The sequence below is a fragment of the Liolophura sinensis genome, chromosome 8, assembly GCF_032854445.1.
Source record: "Liolophura sinensis isolate JHLJ2023 chromosome 8, CUHK_Ljap_v2, whole genome shotgun sequence".
NCBI lineage: Eukaryota > Metazoa > Mollusca > Polyplacophora > Chitonida > Chitonidae > Liolophura > Liolophura sinensis.
Window position 1 is genome coordinate 28346645 of NC_088302.1, and position 17542 is coordinate 28364186.

At 42.5% G+C, this 17542-nt stretch overlaps 1 protein-coding gene across 1 annotated transcript; it reads right to left on the reverse strand.

Moving 5' to 3' along the window:
* Window positions 1–11219: 11219 nt before the first annotated feature.
* On the reverse strand, window positions 11220–11915 carry LOC135473385 (histidine-rich glycoprotein-like). Its single transcript, XM_064753236.1, has one exon. The coding sequence runs from the start codon at window positions 11913–11915 to the stop codon at window positions 11220–11222; it is 696 nt and encodes a 231-aa protein (XP_064609306.1).
* Between the last annotated feature and the right edge of the window lie 5627 nt (window positions 11916–17542).

The following is a 17542-nucleotide window of genomic DNA, read 5'->3' on the forward strand; positions in this document are numbered from 1 at the left end:
GATATGGTTGAAAAATTGCCGATGTGGCGTAACGCCATAATCATTCATTCATTCATTCATAAATCATCACCCTCCACAATTAGGCAGTCGGAAAAAAGTTTTGAACCGAGACACAAACTCGCCTCAAAACAGTACCTTGTAGGTTGTAACTACACAAAAAAATGCCATGTGCAAGTTTCAAATTTCGTTTGGTCACGTGGGTATTGCTTGTCAGGATTGATATAACGATGGTCATGACATGCGCATGATAAATGTGGCCATGAATGGCGCAATATAAATGTGGTCATGCATGGCGCATAATAAATGTGGCCATGAATGACGCATAATAAATGTGGTCGTGAATGGCGCATAATAAATGTGGTTATGAATGGCGCATAATAAATGTACCACAGCGCTATGACACTCTGGCTGTATTCGAGTCGACATAAGTGTGTAACCCAAGTGCAGTTTTCTTGTTACAGCTTAAACGAATGTGTAAGAGAAAAAAGAGCACAAAGGGCGTTTTATTTCAATATTGTTCCAACCCCGGACAAATGGGAGTGAAAATCTGGTTCGCAAGCTGGAGACAGTGAACTCGTGTTACACTTTGGACTTCAAAATCTCGTGTTGGATTAACACAAGAGCAGCAATGAAAGTGCGCACACTGTGTTCAGACTGAACAAGTCAAATAGACGGCTTATTACCACCATTACCCCGAAAGAGCAGAGGCGAAGTATCTCGATGGTTTCTTGTTCCAATCTGAGAATGAGCCAACTCTTCTTGCCCATGCAAAGAAAAAGTAGCATCTTAAATTTCGCCCTATTTTTTATTTCCACTGTAAAATGTTGTAACAGGTGTAACGTCATTCATAAAAAAGAAAACTATCAAAACTATCAACTATCAAAAAATAACTTGTTTTAAAACTTGGTTTAACGCTGTGGTGAAGAATATTTCGATGGTTAGAGGAAACCGGGTAGACTGAATTTTCTCATGTACCTGAGAAATCTTCGGATTTAAAGCTAGTCTATGTAAAAGATGTGCTCTTGCAGAAAGTCACAGTCAGCTTGGTATGTACTGGAAGCAGTGAAGATTCTACAACAAATCCTACGATGGGGTTGGATTTTAAGTTCCTTGAATGAGAATTACTGGAATATTGTGAATATCCACTCTTCCAAGTATAGCAAAACGTGGTGTAGTGTGTTTCCTCAGCTCACGTAAATGTGAAGCCGCTGTGCCGCGTATAGCAAAACAAGGCATAGTGTGTTTCCTCAGCTCACGTAAATGTGAAGCCGCTGTGCCGCGTATAGCAAAACAAGGCATAGTGTGTTTCCTCAGCTCACGTAAATGTGGAGCCGCTGTACCGCGTGTAGCAAAACGAGGTATAGTGTGTTTCCTCAGCTCATGTAAATGTGGAGCGGCTGTACCGCGTATAGCAAAACGAGGTATAGTGTATTTCCTCAGTTCATGTAAATGTGGAGCGGCTGTAACGCGTATATCAAAACGAGGTATAGTGTGTTTCCTCAGTTCATGTAAATGTGGAGCGGCTGTACCGCGTATAACAAAACGAGGTATAGTGTGTTTCCTCAGTTCATGTAAATGTGGGGCGGCTGTACTGCGTAAAGCAAAACGAGGTATAGTGTGTTTCCTCAGCTCATGTAAATGTGGAGCGCCTGTACCGCGTAAAGCAAAACGAGGTATAGTGTGTTTCCTCAGTTCATGTAAATGTGGAGCGGCTGTACTGCGTAAACAAAACGAGGTATAGTGTGTTTCCTCAGCTCATGTAAATGTGGAGCGCCTGTACCGCGCAAAGCAAAACGAGGTATAGTGTGTTTCCTCAGTTCATGTAAATGTGGAGCGGCTGTACCGCGTATATCAAAACGAGGTATAGTGTGTTTCCTCAGCTCACGTAAATGTGGAGCCGCTGTACCGCGTGTAGCAAAACGAGGTATAGTGTGTTTCCTCAGCTCATGTAAATGTGGAGCGGCTGTACCGCGTATAGCAAAACGAGGTATAGTGTATTTCCTCAGTTCATGTAAATGTGGAGCCCCTGTAACGCGTATATCAAAACGAGGTATAGTGTGTTTCCTCAGTTCATGTAAATGTGGAGCGGCTGTACCGCGTATAACAAAACGAGGTATAGTGTGTTTCCTCAGTTCATGTAAATGTGGGGCGGCTGTACTGCGTAAAGCAAAACGAGGTATAGTGTGTTTCCTCAGCTCATGTAAATGTGGAGCGCCTGTACCGCGTAAAGCAAAACGAGGTATAGTGTGTTTCCTCAGTTCATGTAAATGTGGAGCGGCTGTACTGCGTAAACAAAACGAGGTATAGTGTGTTTCCTCAGCTCATGTAAATGTGGAGCGCCTGTACCGCGCAAAGCAAAACGAGGTATAGTGTGTTTCCTCAGTTCATGTAAATGTGGAGCGGCTGTACCGCGTATATCAAAACGAGGTATAGTGTGTTTCCTCAGCTCACGTAAATGTGGAGCCGCTGTACCGCGTGTAGCAAAACGAGGTATAGTGTGTTTCCTCAGCTCATGTAAATGTGGAGCGGCTGTACCGCGTATAGCAAAACGAGGTATAGTGTATTTCCTCAGTTCATGTAAATGTGGAGCCCCTGTAACGCGTATATCAAAACGAGGTATAGTGTGTTTCCTCAGTTCATGTAAATGTGGAGCGGCTGTACCGCGTATAACAAAACGAGGTATAGTGTGTTTCCTCAGTTCATGTCAATGTGGGGCGGCTGTACTGCGTAAAGCAAAACGAGGTATAGTGTGTTTCCTCAGTTCATGTAAATGTGGAGCGCCTGTACCGCGTAAAGCAAAACGAGGTATAGTGTGTTTCCTCAGTTCATGTAAATGTGGAGCGGCTGTACCGCGTATATCAAAACGAGGTATAGTGTGTTTCCTCAGTTCATGTAAATGTGGAGCGGCTGTACCGCGTATAACAAAACGAGGTATAGTGTGTTTCCTCAGTTCATGTAAATGTGGGGCGGCTGTACCGCGTAAAGCAAAACAAGGTATAGTGTGTTTCCTCAGCTCATGTAAATGTGGAGCGCCTGTACCGCGTAAAGCAAAACGAGGTATAGTGTGTTTCCTCAGTTCATGTAAATGTGGAGCGGCTGTACCGCGTATAGCAAAACGAGGTATAGTGTGTTTCCTCAGCTCATGTAAATGTGGAGCCGCTGTATCGCGTATAGCCAAACGAGGTATAGTGTGTTTCCTCAGTTCATGTAAATGTGGAGCCGCTGTACCGCGTATAGCAAAACAAAGTGGTTTATCCCTTTAGCGCTTGTATTTGGAGCCGTTGAACCCCTTAAATCAAAACGAAATCTAACGTGGTTTAGTGTGTTTCCTCAGCTCATGTAAATGTGGAGCGGCTGTACCGCGTATAGCAAAACGAGGTATAGTGTGTTTCCTCAGCTCATGTAAATGTGGAGCCGCTGTACTGCTTATAGCAAAACAAGGCATAGTGTGTTTTCTCAGCTGATGTAAATGTGGAGCCGCTGTACCACGTACAGCAAAAGGAAGTATGATGTGTTTCCTCAGCTCATGTAAATGTGGAGCGGCTGTACCGCGTATAGCAAAACGAGGTATAGTGTGTTTCCTCAGCTCATGTAAATGTGGAGCCGCTGTACTGCTTATAGCAAAACAAGGCATAGTGTGTTTTCTCAGCTGATGTAAATGTGGAGCCGCTGTACCACGTACAGCAAAAGGAAGTATGATGTGTTTCCTCAGCTCATGTAAATGTGGAGCCGCTGTATCACGTGTAGGAAAACAAAGTGGTGACATTCTCCCGGCCTAAGTTTATATGTGGAACCGTTGAAGGTTGGGAAATGTGCTCGCTGATTGCACGAGCACAGAAGACTGCTGGTATACTAGTATAAAGTAAAACTTTATCACTGTAGAGGTCGTTTTAATATCGATGTACGTCTTTGTCAGCTATTCTGAATTTGTTTGTTTGGCATGCCTGTAGCATATTAGCATGTGAATCATCTTCTGCCTAAAACAAAACAAAGCAACAAGAGCGCATGAAATGTACAAAGCACATAACACAACAAACGGTGGTCCGGCACAACAAACAACCCTTGCGTCCAGAATGCCATTCAATGAATAAACAGTGTTTCTCCAAAACTTCCAACAATACATTCGACGTCATATTCTCCAATATACAGCTACAACAATTGATGCATTTATAATAGGAGTAATATTTTTTTTCTATACGCAAATGACCCATTGGCAAAACTGGGTCGTCTCAAGCCATAGCCTAACCTATAGACTGTATAGGCTGTGTAAAACCGCTTGTTTTTGGTTTTAGCGATGTACTTCCCTCTTCTTGCCCATGCAGACTTTAGACGTCTTGCACAACAACAGGCGGTCATTGGATTCAGGAGACGACCACAAGCCAATGCTGTTGACCACATCATAACAGACTAGGGATGAGTCAGGTCCCCCCTTCTCCCCTTGCCATTCTTTGTCATCTACATATGCTGTTATCAAAAGCACACAGTTCACTTTCATTAAACAAGTCGGCTGATTAAGTTTACCTCAATTGTACACAGAAATACAGCTGACATGACAGACGGGCTGCATATCTGCATACCCTTAGTGCTTGGGATATGGTTCGCACTCGTGATTCCCAACCTGGGGTTCTTCTGGTCACCGGTAGACAACATTACACCGTATTCACAGCAGTCTGGTCACCAAGATACGACGAAGCACCGGCAATCGGACGTTAAGATAGAAGACAAACGGACCAGGAGGCTGGATGAATCGGTGAATTCCGTCAGGAACACGGCTTCGAAGGCATACAGCCAGTCTTACCAGAGCCCTTGTGTATGCAACTGTAACAACCGGCTTCCGCTTTCTCAGGTCAAGGAGACAGAAGGTGAATACTGAGTATTCATAGTAAGTTTAAATGACTCAGTTCTTCCCGCCTGGGTGACGATAAGACTTTGGCCTGTAGGTGGTCTTACGTGATGAGTTGAAGATTAGTCCATGATTGCTCCACTACAGATAACACAGCCACCAAAGGCTCTTAGCAATACCAGAAGTCTATTACCTAGTACTAGTATTTATTTATTTATTTATTTGATTGGTGTTTTACGCCGTACTCAAGAATATTTCACTTATACGATGGCGGCCAGCATTATGGTGGGTGGAAATCGGGCAGAGCCCGGGGGGAAACCCACGACCATCCGCAGGTTGGTGACAGACCTTCTCACGTAAGGCCGGAGAGGAAGCCAGCATGAGCTGGACTTTAACTCACAGCGACCGCATTGGTGAGAGACTCCTGGGTCATTACGCTGCGCTAACGCTTTAACCGACTGAGCCACGGAGATCCCCAGAAGTACTAGTATGCCACTTCCCTATAGCACTTTACACATTTCTTCGATTTCTTACACATAATGTGACGTATCTGCGCAGCGGCGTTGTTTCTTTCTCTCTATCGTGCAACAAACATGGACAAAGTTGTGCAGATTTCTTTTTATTGTCCCTATACATGCGCAAGTTATAATATACAATATATATATGACATAAAGTAATTCTCATGTGTCCAGTTAAGGCATTCCACCTGTGCTTTTTTTTTTCTAAATTGAGCTTATACCAATGAACAGCAACAGAAAATGTATGCTTTAGTCCACATCATGACAATACTAGATAATAAGAGTTAGAAAGGATTTAACTAGCAGTATGTTCTGTATAGCCCATGGTATTGTGGAAGCTAGATATTTTGATGGGTTACTTGTCACGCTATTTATAATGGAATACAAAAAATAGAATCAAGTACCCATTTACCCCTTTTCTTGACAAATACCACATAAGGATAATGGAAGAAAAATACAAAGCTGTAATCAGCTGAAATGCGATTTATTCTGATCTTTTAGCAGAATATCAACCAGGGCACTCTAAGGCTAACTTTTGCATTGCACCCTCAACAAAATGTGTTCCCCTGTATCGTTATTGACGAGATTGTATGAGTGTGTGCAGTTCTTTGAAATTTCCCCCAACTCTTGTCCTTCAGGGCAACAAATGTTGATCTGTTCGGTTGTATTAGCTGGAACTGTGTATTGCCATTTATTAGGTCCCATTATAAGCTAACGCGGTGCAATTTTAGACAAACACAAGTGCCAGTCCAAATTCTGAATTTACTATCATACAGGCTGTATCATGTGTTTGTCTTTACTGAAGGCAGTTTTCTAGTTTTTGAAGGCATATTTATATCGTGGTATGTTTTATGTGCCATCTCTGATTGATTAATGTGGCCAGCCTAATTTTACCAAAAATTTCTAAATGGGGTTTTAACTTAACATGACCCTGACCCTGGGTAACCCATGTGAGGCTAGATAAGTAGAAGTCTCCTCCAAAAAAAGACATAAATCAAATATTTATCTACAATGAATATGACTTGTGTCAAATTCTAGTTCATGACAGTAGGGCAAATCTCAAAGGTCATCTTAAGGAGCCATTTTTATAGCATGTTCATGAAACATAGTCAAATTTACATTATCTCCAGACTGTCTTGTGTTATGTCCCCATTGTCGCCAAAACTCCTTCACTGCCGGTACTTTCAAGCGTTAAAATTCGTAGAACTAAACCATAGAGTTAAGCCCGCCGAAAATGCATTCAGAAGTACGTGTGTGCTTTGTTTATCCTGATTTTTTCATAAGCCTATGCGCGAGTCTGGAATGTGCAACGTTCGTATTCAAAGAAATTTGCCTGATGGATTACTTAGATTTATTTATTTATTTGATTGGTGCTTTGAGCCGTACTCCTCCGCACTTCCGCCTGACTTCTCCGCACATGCATTTCATCTTAGTGAAAGGGACAATTCGTCAGGTATATATAATACATCAATCATACTGAGAAACTACTACACACTGTACAAGGTGATGAACTGACTCGATAAATGAAAATTTTAAACTAAATAATTGTTTTTTTCTACAGCTTCAGTGATAGCTGTTATCTCTGGATAATTTTCTGCAGGTCATGTTTCAAAATGTCAGCAAAGCGAAAAGCACCCATCTTGGTTAACTCTTCGAAGTAGACGACAAGCACGAGTTAGTCGTCATCACATGACCCGTCAGTAGTTTACATTGCTGAATATAGTTCCTGCGCAAACTTGGATATTAGTGGTGCGGCTAAGCCTATACAAGCCCACGCGTATCTAAACTTGTCTAATGGTGAGGATAATGTGAAGCGAGCTTACAGAGCGATACATGACCTGTAAGGAGATTAATTTGCTCAAAAACAATTCAGACCATCTGCTATGATAGATATCATCAGTGGATAATTCCATTTTGTCGGCTAGTTTATTTTTTAAAATCTTTTTCTTTCCCTTGCTTTACAGGATCGCCGTGTGAGTGGCATATGATTTTCAAAGCTGTTGGAGGTAGTGGGGATTTTGTACTGGAAGGATACCAGTCAGATAACTGGACCATAAGTGGTCCACTGGAGGAAGCTCAGAACATTGTTAGTGACATTCCGTACAAGCATCCGAGCATAATCCGTGAGTGGAGAAGCCTCTTTATACCCCAGGTACGCATAACAATGATTTACCTCTGCAATATGTAGTCCGAGTACACTGACTGTTGGTTGAGAAATATTTGGATAGGCCTTATTCATGGCTGCTCAACCTAAAGTCAGAGACCAGCGTATTTGGCCAAATAGTGTGGGGCAGGTACCCGCCCTAATAACCACTTCACCTACCTCTAGCTGGTCAAATCCATGTCGTAGCAATTGCCACACAAAATTTTGTAATGATAATCCAATGAAGTATAGTTTCTCGTGTAAAATGCCTCCGAGCCATACTGTCGGCCGTGATTTGAACACAACTGCCATTTGCCTCGTCGTTTGCCCAGATAACGTGAAAACCTTAATCGTCACTAACAGTCGAACTCCTGGACTCCATAATTCGTAGTTGACTTTATTTAAGACGGTGCAAAATTATTACACTATATATAGCCCAATTACAAAAGTTTAAAATTTGCAAGAATATTGCACGATACTAAGGTCATCACTGTTAGAAAAAAAACTTAAAAAGTCCGCTTTTGGGCACATTCTTAAAATTGTATTCGCCCATTTTAAATACATGGCAGCCGCACAAGGTCCACCCCACACCATTTAGCCAATTGCACTGTTGTCTGACTGTAGCTTGAGCAGCGATGAATATGGCATGTCCAAATATTTTTCAATCAATAGTCAGTGTAGTCGGGCTATGTCGTATGACGCAGAACATACCCTGAAACTAAACTCCTATAACACGATATCTGATGACCATACACCTGTCTAACACAGAGCACTTTCTGACATCAAACTCCTATAATAAGATATCTGATGACCATACACACTCTGTGTGAAACAGAACACTTCCTGACACCAAACTCATGTGACACTTTATCCCTCAACAGACAAAATACTCCGCGTTTCATTGGACAACAACGGTCACGTGCGGGTACAGATATGTTCCCGAATCCTGCAAACGACGTCAAATGTTTCGACTGAATAGGTTATCTCCCTTTGTTGGGTTGCGAACACAGTGGTCATATCGCTGAAGCGATTTACCTATGATCGGTTTTCTGCACTGAATTGATCGGTCTTTGCAGGATAAATTCGTTACATGGTTACTCAGTGATAGGATATGCAGATATATGGTGTCAGTAATCCTCATTGGCCGCCTCGCCCAATGCGAGGATTATTGACACCCTATCACTGAGTAGCCATGTATCTGATGATCATACCTTTGCACTTCCTGACACCAGGCTTCTGCAACACTGTATCTAATGACCATTTCGATGGTGTGTTGCCCGACTTACTACATAGACAGATAACTTTACTACTTGCAAAGCCATGGGAACGAAGAGTGCTGATATGGTGATATGTGGATATGGCGATATGTGGATATAATGATATGTGGATATGGGGATGTGGGGATAGGATGATATGGGGATATGTGGATATGGTGATATGTGGATGTGGTGATGTGTGGATATAATGATATGTGGTTATGGTGATATGTGGTTATGGGGATGTGGGGATAGGATGATATGATGATATGTGGATATGGTGATGTGTGGATGTGGTGATGTGTGGATATGGTGATGTGTGAATGTGGTGATGTGTGGATATGGGGATGTGAGGATAGGATGACATGATAATATGTGGATATGGTGACATGTGGATGTGGTGATATGTGGATGTGGTGATGTGTGAATGTGGTGATGTGTGGATATGGGGATGTGGGGATAGGATGATATGATTAAATGTGGATTATATGGTGACATGTGGATGTGGTGATATGTGGATGTGGTGATGTGTGAATGTGGTGATGTGTGGATATGGGGATGGGATAGGATGATATGACGATATGTGGATATGGTGACATGTGGATATGATGACATGTGGATATAGTGATATGTGGATATGGTGATATGTGGTTGTGATGATATGTGGACGTGGTGATGTGTGGATATGGTGATTGCCTTCCCTCTTGCTGACATATACTCGAGTACTAGAAATCCTTGTTGATAAAGACAATGTTAGATTCTTTTTCATGTTGGCCCAGCGTATTTGCAATTCTTCAAAGGATCGCATGACATGGCTGAAATATTGTCGACGTGGCGTTAAGCCATGATCATTCATTCCTCAAAGGATATCAAAGATTTCAGCGTCCTTTAGCTGCCATGACGTCACTGAAAGAACTATACAGCTGCCGGTACTGTTATTTTGTTACAGGTAAAAGTGGAGGTGTACGACCAAAGCGTCCGGAAAGCCTGATTTATACATTATATGAATTCTACAGCTACTGCTATTTTGTTACAGGTAAAAGTGGAGGTGTACGACCAAAGCGTCCGGAAAGCCTGGTTTTTGTATGATGGAACTGGAACTGACAAGTCCAACTGGATGAAGCCATCTCGCCTGATATCCTCCAGCTATGATAACATCAAAACTGAAAATCTTCAAATCTCCGATATTTCATACCAGTACAGTATTTTGCCTCAAGATTTAAAAGAAAAAATACGAAAAGATTTATCTTCTATTTACCGACTGCAAACTCTGTCACTGTGACATTATGGGCATGGAGTAAGACTAAATTTGCATAAGACAAATCGAAAGGTTTAATCATAGGTTTTTAAAAAGTCTATTTCAAAGTAAATGTTCTGTTTTTCGTCATACACAACGGCAAACTACTCTCTGTATTTTAGGTTATGAGTGAGGCATACTGAGGAGAGTGACCTATATATGTACAACCGCAACTCTCCTTTGACTTTCAGCATAAGGCATGTCGTCACCATGCACTGCATTCGTGTCTGGTGTCTTCTGCATGGTGTAACACTGAGGCAGCAACGTTATAGTGTCATCTCGGTATTAGTCACTGTAGGACGTTACGGCAAATTAGGGCCAGTCAGCCGGTCGACACACTTACATTGTTTTCGTTATGACCTAAACCTCATGAGTATTTGTGAACAGATACTTACAAAACTTATTGCTCGGTAATGTTGTTAAATATAATAAAAGACCTACAGCATAAAGAATATGCTGGAACACTGTGCGTTTCAGAAATCGATGGCATATACATACTATTATTATTATTAAGGTGTATTTATACATTTCTCAAACATTTTCAGTTCACGCTGTTTATCATATAGCCTTTCTTGCTGTCTTGTGGATTTCAGCAGGTTGCTGAATTCATTACCAAGCTTCTGGGTCCAAATTTTAACATTATAAGGTATTATATTATACGGTATATACATTTCGAAGGCAACATTCGTGTATTAATGCAACTAGTGTCCATATTTCAGAGATGGCTTACGGTCATTCATCATAGCCAGTTATTCGGAATCATGTGACGAGACCTGCGGCTATTTTGAGACAGTTGAACCGTGGGTGTGTCCAGTGTGCACGTGGGAGGACTATTCAGAGCCGCCATATTTCCTTTATAGTACCGCCTCTGACAGGTGTGGTTACTGGGACCAAGGCGGTATGTATGCACCGTGGTTTTTGGCTGACTATTTTACTCTCTTGGTGTCAACGAAGGGTGGGGGGTGGGGGGTGGAGGAGGAGGAAGGGTGGAGGAGGAAGGGCGGTGGTGGTGGTGGTGGTGGTGGTGGTGGTGGTGTTGGTGGGGGCGGGGGCATGGGGTAACCGAGGTGTTTAGCATGCAGCGTTGCGCAATGACCCAGATTTCTCTCACCAATGCAGTCGCCGTGAATTCAAGTCCATATCATGCTGGCTTTTTCTCAACCTACAGATGGTCATGTTGTGTGTTGCGGTTCTTGTACAGGAAGGGTATGTCGTGGTTCTTGCACAGGAAGTGTATGTCGTGGTTCTTGTGTAGGAAGTGTATGTCGTGGCTCTTGTGCAGGAAGTGGATGCCATTGTTCTTGTGTAGGAAGTGTGTATTGTGGTTCTTGTGTAGGAAGTGGATGCCATGGTTCTTATTCAGGAAGTGTATGTCGTGGTTCTTGTGCATGAAGTGTGCATCGTGATTCTTGTACACGAAATGTATGTGGTTATTCTTGTACAGGAAGTGTATGCCATGATTCTTGTACAAGAAGTGTATGTCGTGGCTCTTTTGCATGAAATGTATGTCGTGGTTCTTGTGTAGGAAGTGCATGTCATGGTTCTTCTGGAGGAAGTGTATGTCGTGGTTCTTGTGCAGGAAGTGTATTTCATGATTCTTGTACAGGAAGAGTTCGTCGTGGTTCCTGTACAGGAAGTGTATGTCATGGTTCTTGTGTAGGAAGTGTATGTCGTGATTCTTGTACAGGAAGGGTATGTCGTGGTTCTTGTGCATGAAGTGTGTGTCGTGATGCTTGCACAGGAAGTGTATGTCGTGGTTCTTGTGTAGGAAGTGTACGTCGTGTTTCTTGTGGAAGAAGTGTATGCCGTGGTTCTTGTACAAGAAATTTATACCATGGTTCTTGTGGAGTAAGTGCATGACGTGGCTTTTGTACACGAAGTGTATGTCATGGTTCTTGTGGAGGCAGTGTATGTCGTGGTTTCTGTGGAGGCAGTGTATGTCGTGGTTCTTGTACAGGAAGCGCATATCCTGGGCATATGTGTGTGTTCTGGTTCTTGTGCATGATGTGTGTGTGTGTCCTAGTTCTTGTACATGAAGTGTGTGTCTTAGTTCTTATGCATGATGTGTGTGTGTGTCCCGGTTATTGTACATGATGTGTGTGTGTCCCAGTTCTTGTGCATGATATGTGTGTGTCCCGGTTCTTGTGCACGATGTGTGTGTGTCCTGGTTCTTGTGCACGATGTGTGTGTGTCCTGGTTCTTGTGCACGATGTGTGTGTGTCCTGGTTCTTGTGCACGATGTGTGTGTGTCCTGGTTCTTGTGCACGATGTGTGTGTGTCCTGGTTCTTGTGCACGATGTGTGTGTGTCCTGGTTCTTGTGCACGATGTGTGTGTCCTGGTTCTTGTGCACGATGTGTGTGTCCTGGTTCTTGTGCACGATGTGTGTGTCCTGGTTCTTGTGCACGATGTGTGTGTGTCCTGGTTCTTGTGCACGATGTGTGTGTGTCTTGGTTCTTGTGCACGATGTGTGTGTCCTGGTTCTTCTGCACGATGTGTGTGTCCTGGTTCTGGTGCACGATGTGTGTGTCCTGGTTCTTGTGCACGATGTGTGTGTGTCCTGGTTCTTGTGCACGATGTGTGTGTGTCCTGGTTCTTTTGTACGATGTGTGTGTGTGTCCTGGTTCTTGTGCACGATGTGTGTGTGTCCTGGTTCTTGTGTACGATGTGTGTGTGTCCTGGTTCTTGTGCACGATGTGTGTGTGTCCTGGTTCTTGTGCACGATGTGTGTGTCCTGGTTCTTGTGCACGATGTGTGTGTGTCCTGGTTCTTGTGCACGATGTGTGTGTGTCCTGGTTCTTCTGCACGATGTGTGTGTCCTGTTCTTCTGCACGATGTGTGTGTCCTGGTTCTTGTGCACGATGTGTGTGTGTCCTGGTTCTTGTGCACGATGTGTGTGTGTCCTGGTTCTTGTGCACGATGTGTGTGTCCTGGTTCTTGTGCACGATGTGTGTGTGTCCTGGTTCTTGTGCACGATGTGTGTGTGTCCTGGTTCTTGTGCACGATGTGTGTGTGTCCTGGTTCTTGTGCACGATGTGTGTGTGTCCTGGTTCTTGTGCACGATGTGTGTGTGCCCTGGTTCTTGTGCATCATGTGTGTGTGTCCTGGTTCTTGTGCACGATGTGTGTGTGTCCTGGTTCTTGTGCACGATGTGTGTGTCCTGGCTCTTGTGCACGATGTGTGTGTGTCCTGGTTCTTGTGCACGACGTGTGTGTGTCCTGGTTCTGGTGCACGATGTGTGTGTGTCCTGGTTCTGGTGCACGATGTGTGTGTGTCCTGGTCTTGTGCACGATGTGTGTGTGTCCTGGTTCTTGTGCACGATGTGTGTGTGTCCTGGTTCTTGTGCACGATGTGTGTGTGTCCTGATTTTTACGTTGGAGTAGTATGAAGTCATGTAAACACACATCTTACCAGCAGACAATTCGGGGATTTAAAATATATTTTGCACCAGCCTCAAAAGCATGCCCATTTCCTTGAGATAAACCTGTTAGTTTTTCTTGAATTGCGTTTGTCACCGACCTGATAAGAAACATATCTCTAGTGACAAAATAAACAGCGAGCATGGACAATCATGAATTCTTTTTTTCCGCACATTCTCTGTTTTATACAGGGCAGTATGGAATTGGAGATCGGCTTGTGATTTACGCTCAAGTGTGTCAGATAGGATGGTGATCAATCTGGAACCCACACATGATTATTCCCCCTCCCCCTCAACCAGTGACCTACAGATGCAAACCTGACCAATCCATCGCCTGTTAAATGTGCCGTGTGTTCATACATTACTTTCACAATTCATGCATATTGTTCTAGTTGCATTTGTGCATAAATCTTTTCAAGTATTGTCATTTAGTAACGTTGGAAATAAATCAGTTGAGATATCAGAACAAATATTTGTCAAAGTTACAGTTTTTATTTCTCGTCAGTTGCTTAATCCTAGTTAACTCGGTATGTCACTGTGTTGTTATAAGGCAGTTTGAAATTAAAAAATAACGGTAAATTTCTAAAAAAAGTGAGATTATTTCAGATTTAATCTTATTGTATTTTCGACTGGAGTGGGTGCGCGTGTGTGTGGAGAAAAGGTGGGGGATGATAATTATAGCTCTTCGGGTTTGAACTCTTCTCGAAAACGATTGTATTCATCTTTAAAAAAGAAATCCAGGAAAACTCATCCAGGCCTGATCTACACAATCAAAGCTCAAGTTGGTTCTGCTGTGTAGTCTGTCTATCGATAAGCCTGCAGTGCCAAGGTGGTTAGCGATTTCTAGGGTTTTCCAATCTCTACCCCAGTAACCCCTGGTTTCCCCAGTCTTCTCAAATTCCAGGCTTTTCACATTTCCGAGGCCACGTGCCAACCCAATTAAAGCTGAGCACCGCAACAAACTTCCATATCCGTTTCTCCCCAATTTTCTGACCCTGTATCTCTTTTCATAAATTTTGAAAGAGAGTTTATTAACTTTTGCAGAGTGACTCAAGCATACATATACTTACCTCTATACCTATTTACCATACCTGTACTAATTTGCATATTAATCAGCTAAATTTGCATGAGTGTTGTAATCGCCATATCTCTGGATCTAAATCTAAATCATACTCTGTGTTTTAGTTAGCATTGTTTTTTTTTTTTTTATTCCAGATTTACACAGCCTCATTCATCCGCGATTTGTTTATTTTTACTTAATGGAGATGTTAGAGTACACGTCTAGAGAAAATCGTCTTGTCCATAAGCGACAGCATCCAAATCATGTAAACCAGCAGAACAGTCTGTTTCATTAAAATACATGATTGTAATATACACAACTGAAAGAAGTGTCTATGATTTTTTTGATTCGTGAGCCTATTTTCTATCTGTAGATGTAATCTATTCTTCATTTGCGATCCAAATTTGGCCACTTACATTTGAAAATGCCCCTTCACTACACGACAGCCTTCCATCTTTTTCATATGTAAAAGCTAAAGTGGAAGTTTTAGTAGTGTTACCGTAGGATATATGTAAACGATCTCTAGCCGTCCGGCACATGGTCTCTTAAAGTGGTGCCGGGGTGCAAAGAATCTTTATGATGCAGGATTTCTTATTAAACCATTTTTTGCTTTAAAATTCCATTTTACACTATGTCTAATTGTTTATTGTTATTTATACGTGTGTAAGACGTTCTATTTTACTTATACCATGTCGGCCAGCATTATGGTGGGAGGAATCCGGGCAGTGCCCTATGGAAACCCACGATCATCCGCAGATTGCTGGCAGATCTTTCCACTAACTATTCGAGAAGTTTCCAATTTGATTATACGAACTAATAATATGAAGTGCTGTTTAATTTCACATGATTACGACACACGAAATTCTGGAGAAATCCGTCTACCCCGAAACCAATATAAGCTCATTCAAAAAAATAAAAGACATACACTGTTTACAAGGACTTTCCTTCCAGTCAGACCGATCCTAGGCTTGGCGAATACTACTCCTAAATAGTTATAATATTTCTACTGGCATACGGCCGTAAGTGGAATGGTCTGGCAACAACCTGCGGATGGTCGTGGGTTTCCCCCGCGCTCTGCCCGTTTCCTTCTACCATAATGCTGGCTGTCGTCGTACTAGTGAAATATTCTTGAGTACGGCGTAAAACACCAATCAAATAAATAAATAAATCAAATCTATTGGCATATTATTAATATGAACAAACACTTCTTCCAGAAAACTGTGCCCCAAAGAAGTGAAGTTACAAACAACACGTATCAAAGTACTTTTAGTTTCGCTTAAGGTAGAATGTCAGCGGTGCCGCTGCAGAAGAAACAGTCATCAGTGAACAACAACGGCAAATCTTGGAATGGGCTGTCCTTCAATCACTATTAAAGGTTCCAGTCCGTACTGGTGTACTTACATGTACAAGGCAGTCGTTTGTTTTTCGAGTATGACTTTGGCAGTCGAAACATTGGCAGTTGGTGCGGCGACATTAATGGCCATTTAACGTCAACTTAAGAAATCAAGTTTATGTTTTGCATTGCTTCGGAAAATAAACTTCACTAAAAACTTGAAAGTGAGTTAGAAACGTCTAGAATTAGTTTTCAAAAGGCCTTTACAATAAGTGGAAAGATCCGTGACATTATCATACCAAAGACCTTAACAATGGTCCTTATGGCTGCCTCGCATGACGCTCAGCACTGAGAGGTTAGGGCAAGGAAACAGGACTGGTTGGCCCGTTGTCGGTATAATGTGAGTGGGTGGGGTGTCATGTTTGGTGTCTTCGGCATGATACTTCAGTGGCGGTACTTTGGCGGTATAGACTCGCCCTACCACAAGAAGACACAAGCCATGTTTGTGTTTTGTTGGGGTGGGTTTTTTCAGAGTGCCAGGCGGGCTCAACGCAGCAGGTAGGATGTCTGGTACGGTTAATTTTCCCTTGCACAGCTTGTTCAGATAACATTGGATTTATCCGATACCTCCAGTATTTGAGCTAGCTTTTTCTTGGCTGGGCTGGTGTGTACTTTATTATTTAAACCTGGTTTTGCCTGTTTCCTCCAGTGTTTGAGCTAGCCAAAGACAGTTCTTTTACCAGTTATTTATTGCGTTACGCGATGCAAAGACAGTACTTTTACCAGTTATTTATTGAGTTACGTGGTGCACAGACAGTACATTTACCAGTTGTTTATTGAGTTACGTGGTGCACACCTAGTGCGGTTACCAGTTGTTCATTGAATTACGTGGTGCACAGACAGTACAGTTACCAGTTGTTAAGTGAGTTACGTGGTGCACAGACAGTACGGTTACCAGTTGTTAAGTGAGTTACGTGGTGCACAGACAGTGCCGTTACCAGTTTTTAAGTGAGTTACGTGGTGCACAGACAGTACGGTTATCAACTGTTTATTGAGTTACGTGGTGTACTGACAGAACGGTTAACAGTTATTTATTGAAGTACATGGTGCATAGACAGTACGGTTAGCTATTGCGGTACATGGTCCACAAAGAGTAAGGTTACCAGCTATTTGTTTAGTTACGTGGTGTACAGACAGTACGGTTACCAGCTGTTAAGTGAGTTACGTGGTGCACAGATAGTACGGTTACCAGCTGTTAAGTGAGTTACGTGGTGCACAGATAGTACGGTTACCAGTTGTTAAGTGAGTTGCGTGGTGCACAGACATTACAGTTACCAGTTATTTATTGACAGACAGTACAGTTACCAGTTACTTATTGAATTACGTGGTACACAGACAGTACAGTTGCCAGTTTTTTATTGAGTTACGTGGCACACAGACAGTACTGTTACCGGTTTTTTATTGAGTTACGTGGCACACAGACAGTACGATTACCAGTTTTAAGTGAGTTACGTGGTGCACAGTAATTACAGTCATTATTGAATTACGTTTATTGCGTTACGTGGTGCAAAGACAGTGCTTTTACCAGTTATGTATTGAGTTACGTGGTGCATAGACAGTACGGTTAGCAGTTAATTATTGAATTACGTGGTGCACAGACAGTACGGTTACCGGTC

Bases quoted from the DNA above. Each gene is read 5' to 3' on its own strand.
- LOC135473385 (XM_064753236.1), bottom strand. From the start codon at position 11,915: ATGCACTTACTCCACAAGAACCATGGTATAAATTTCTTGTACAAGAAC.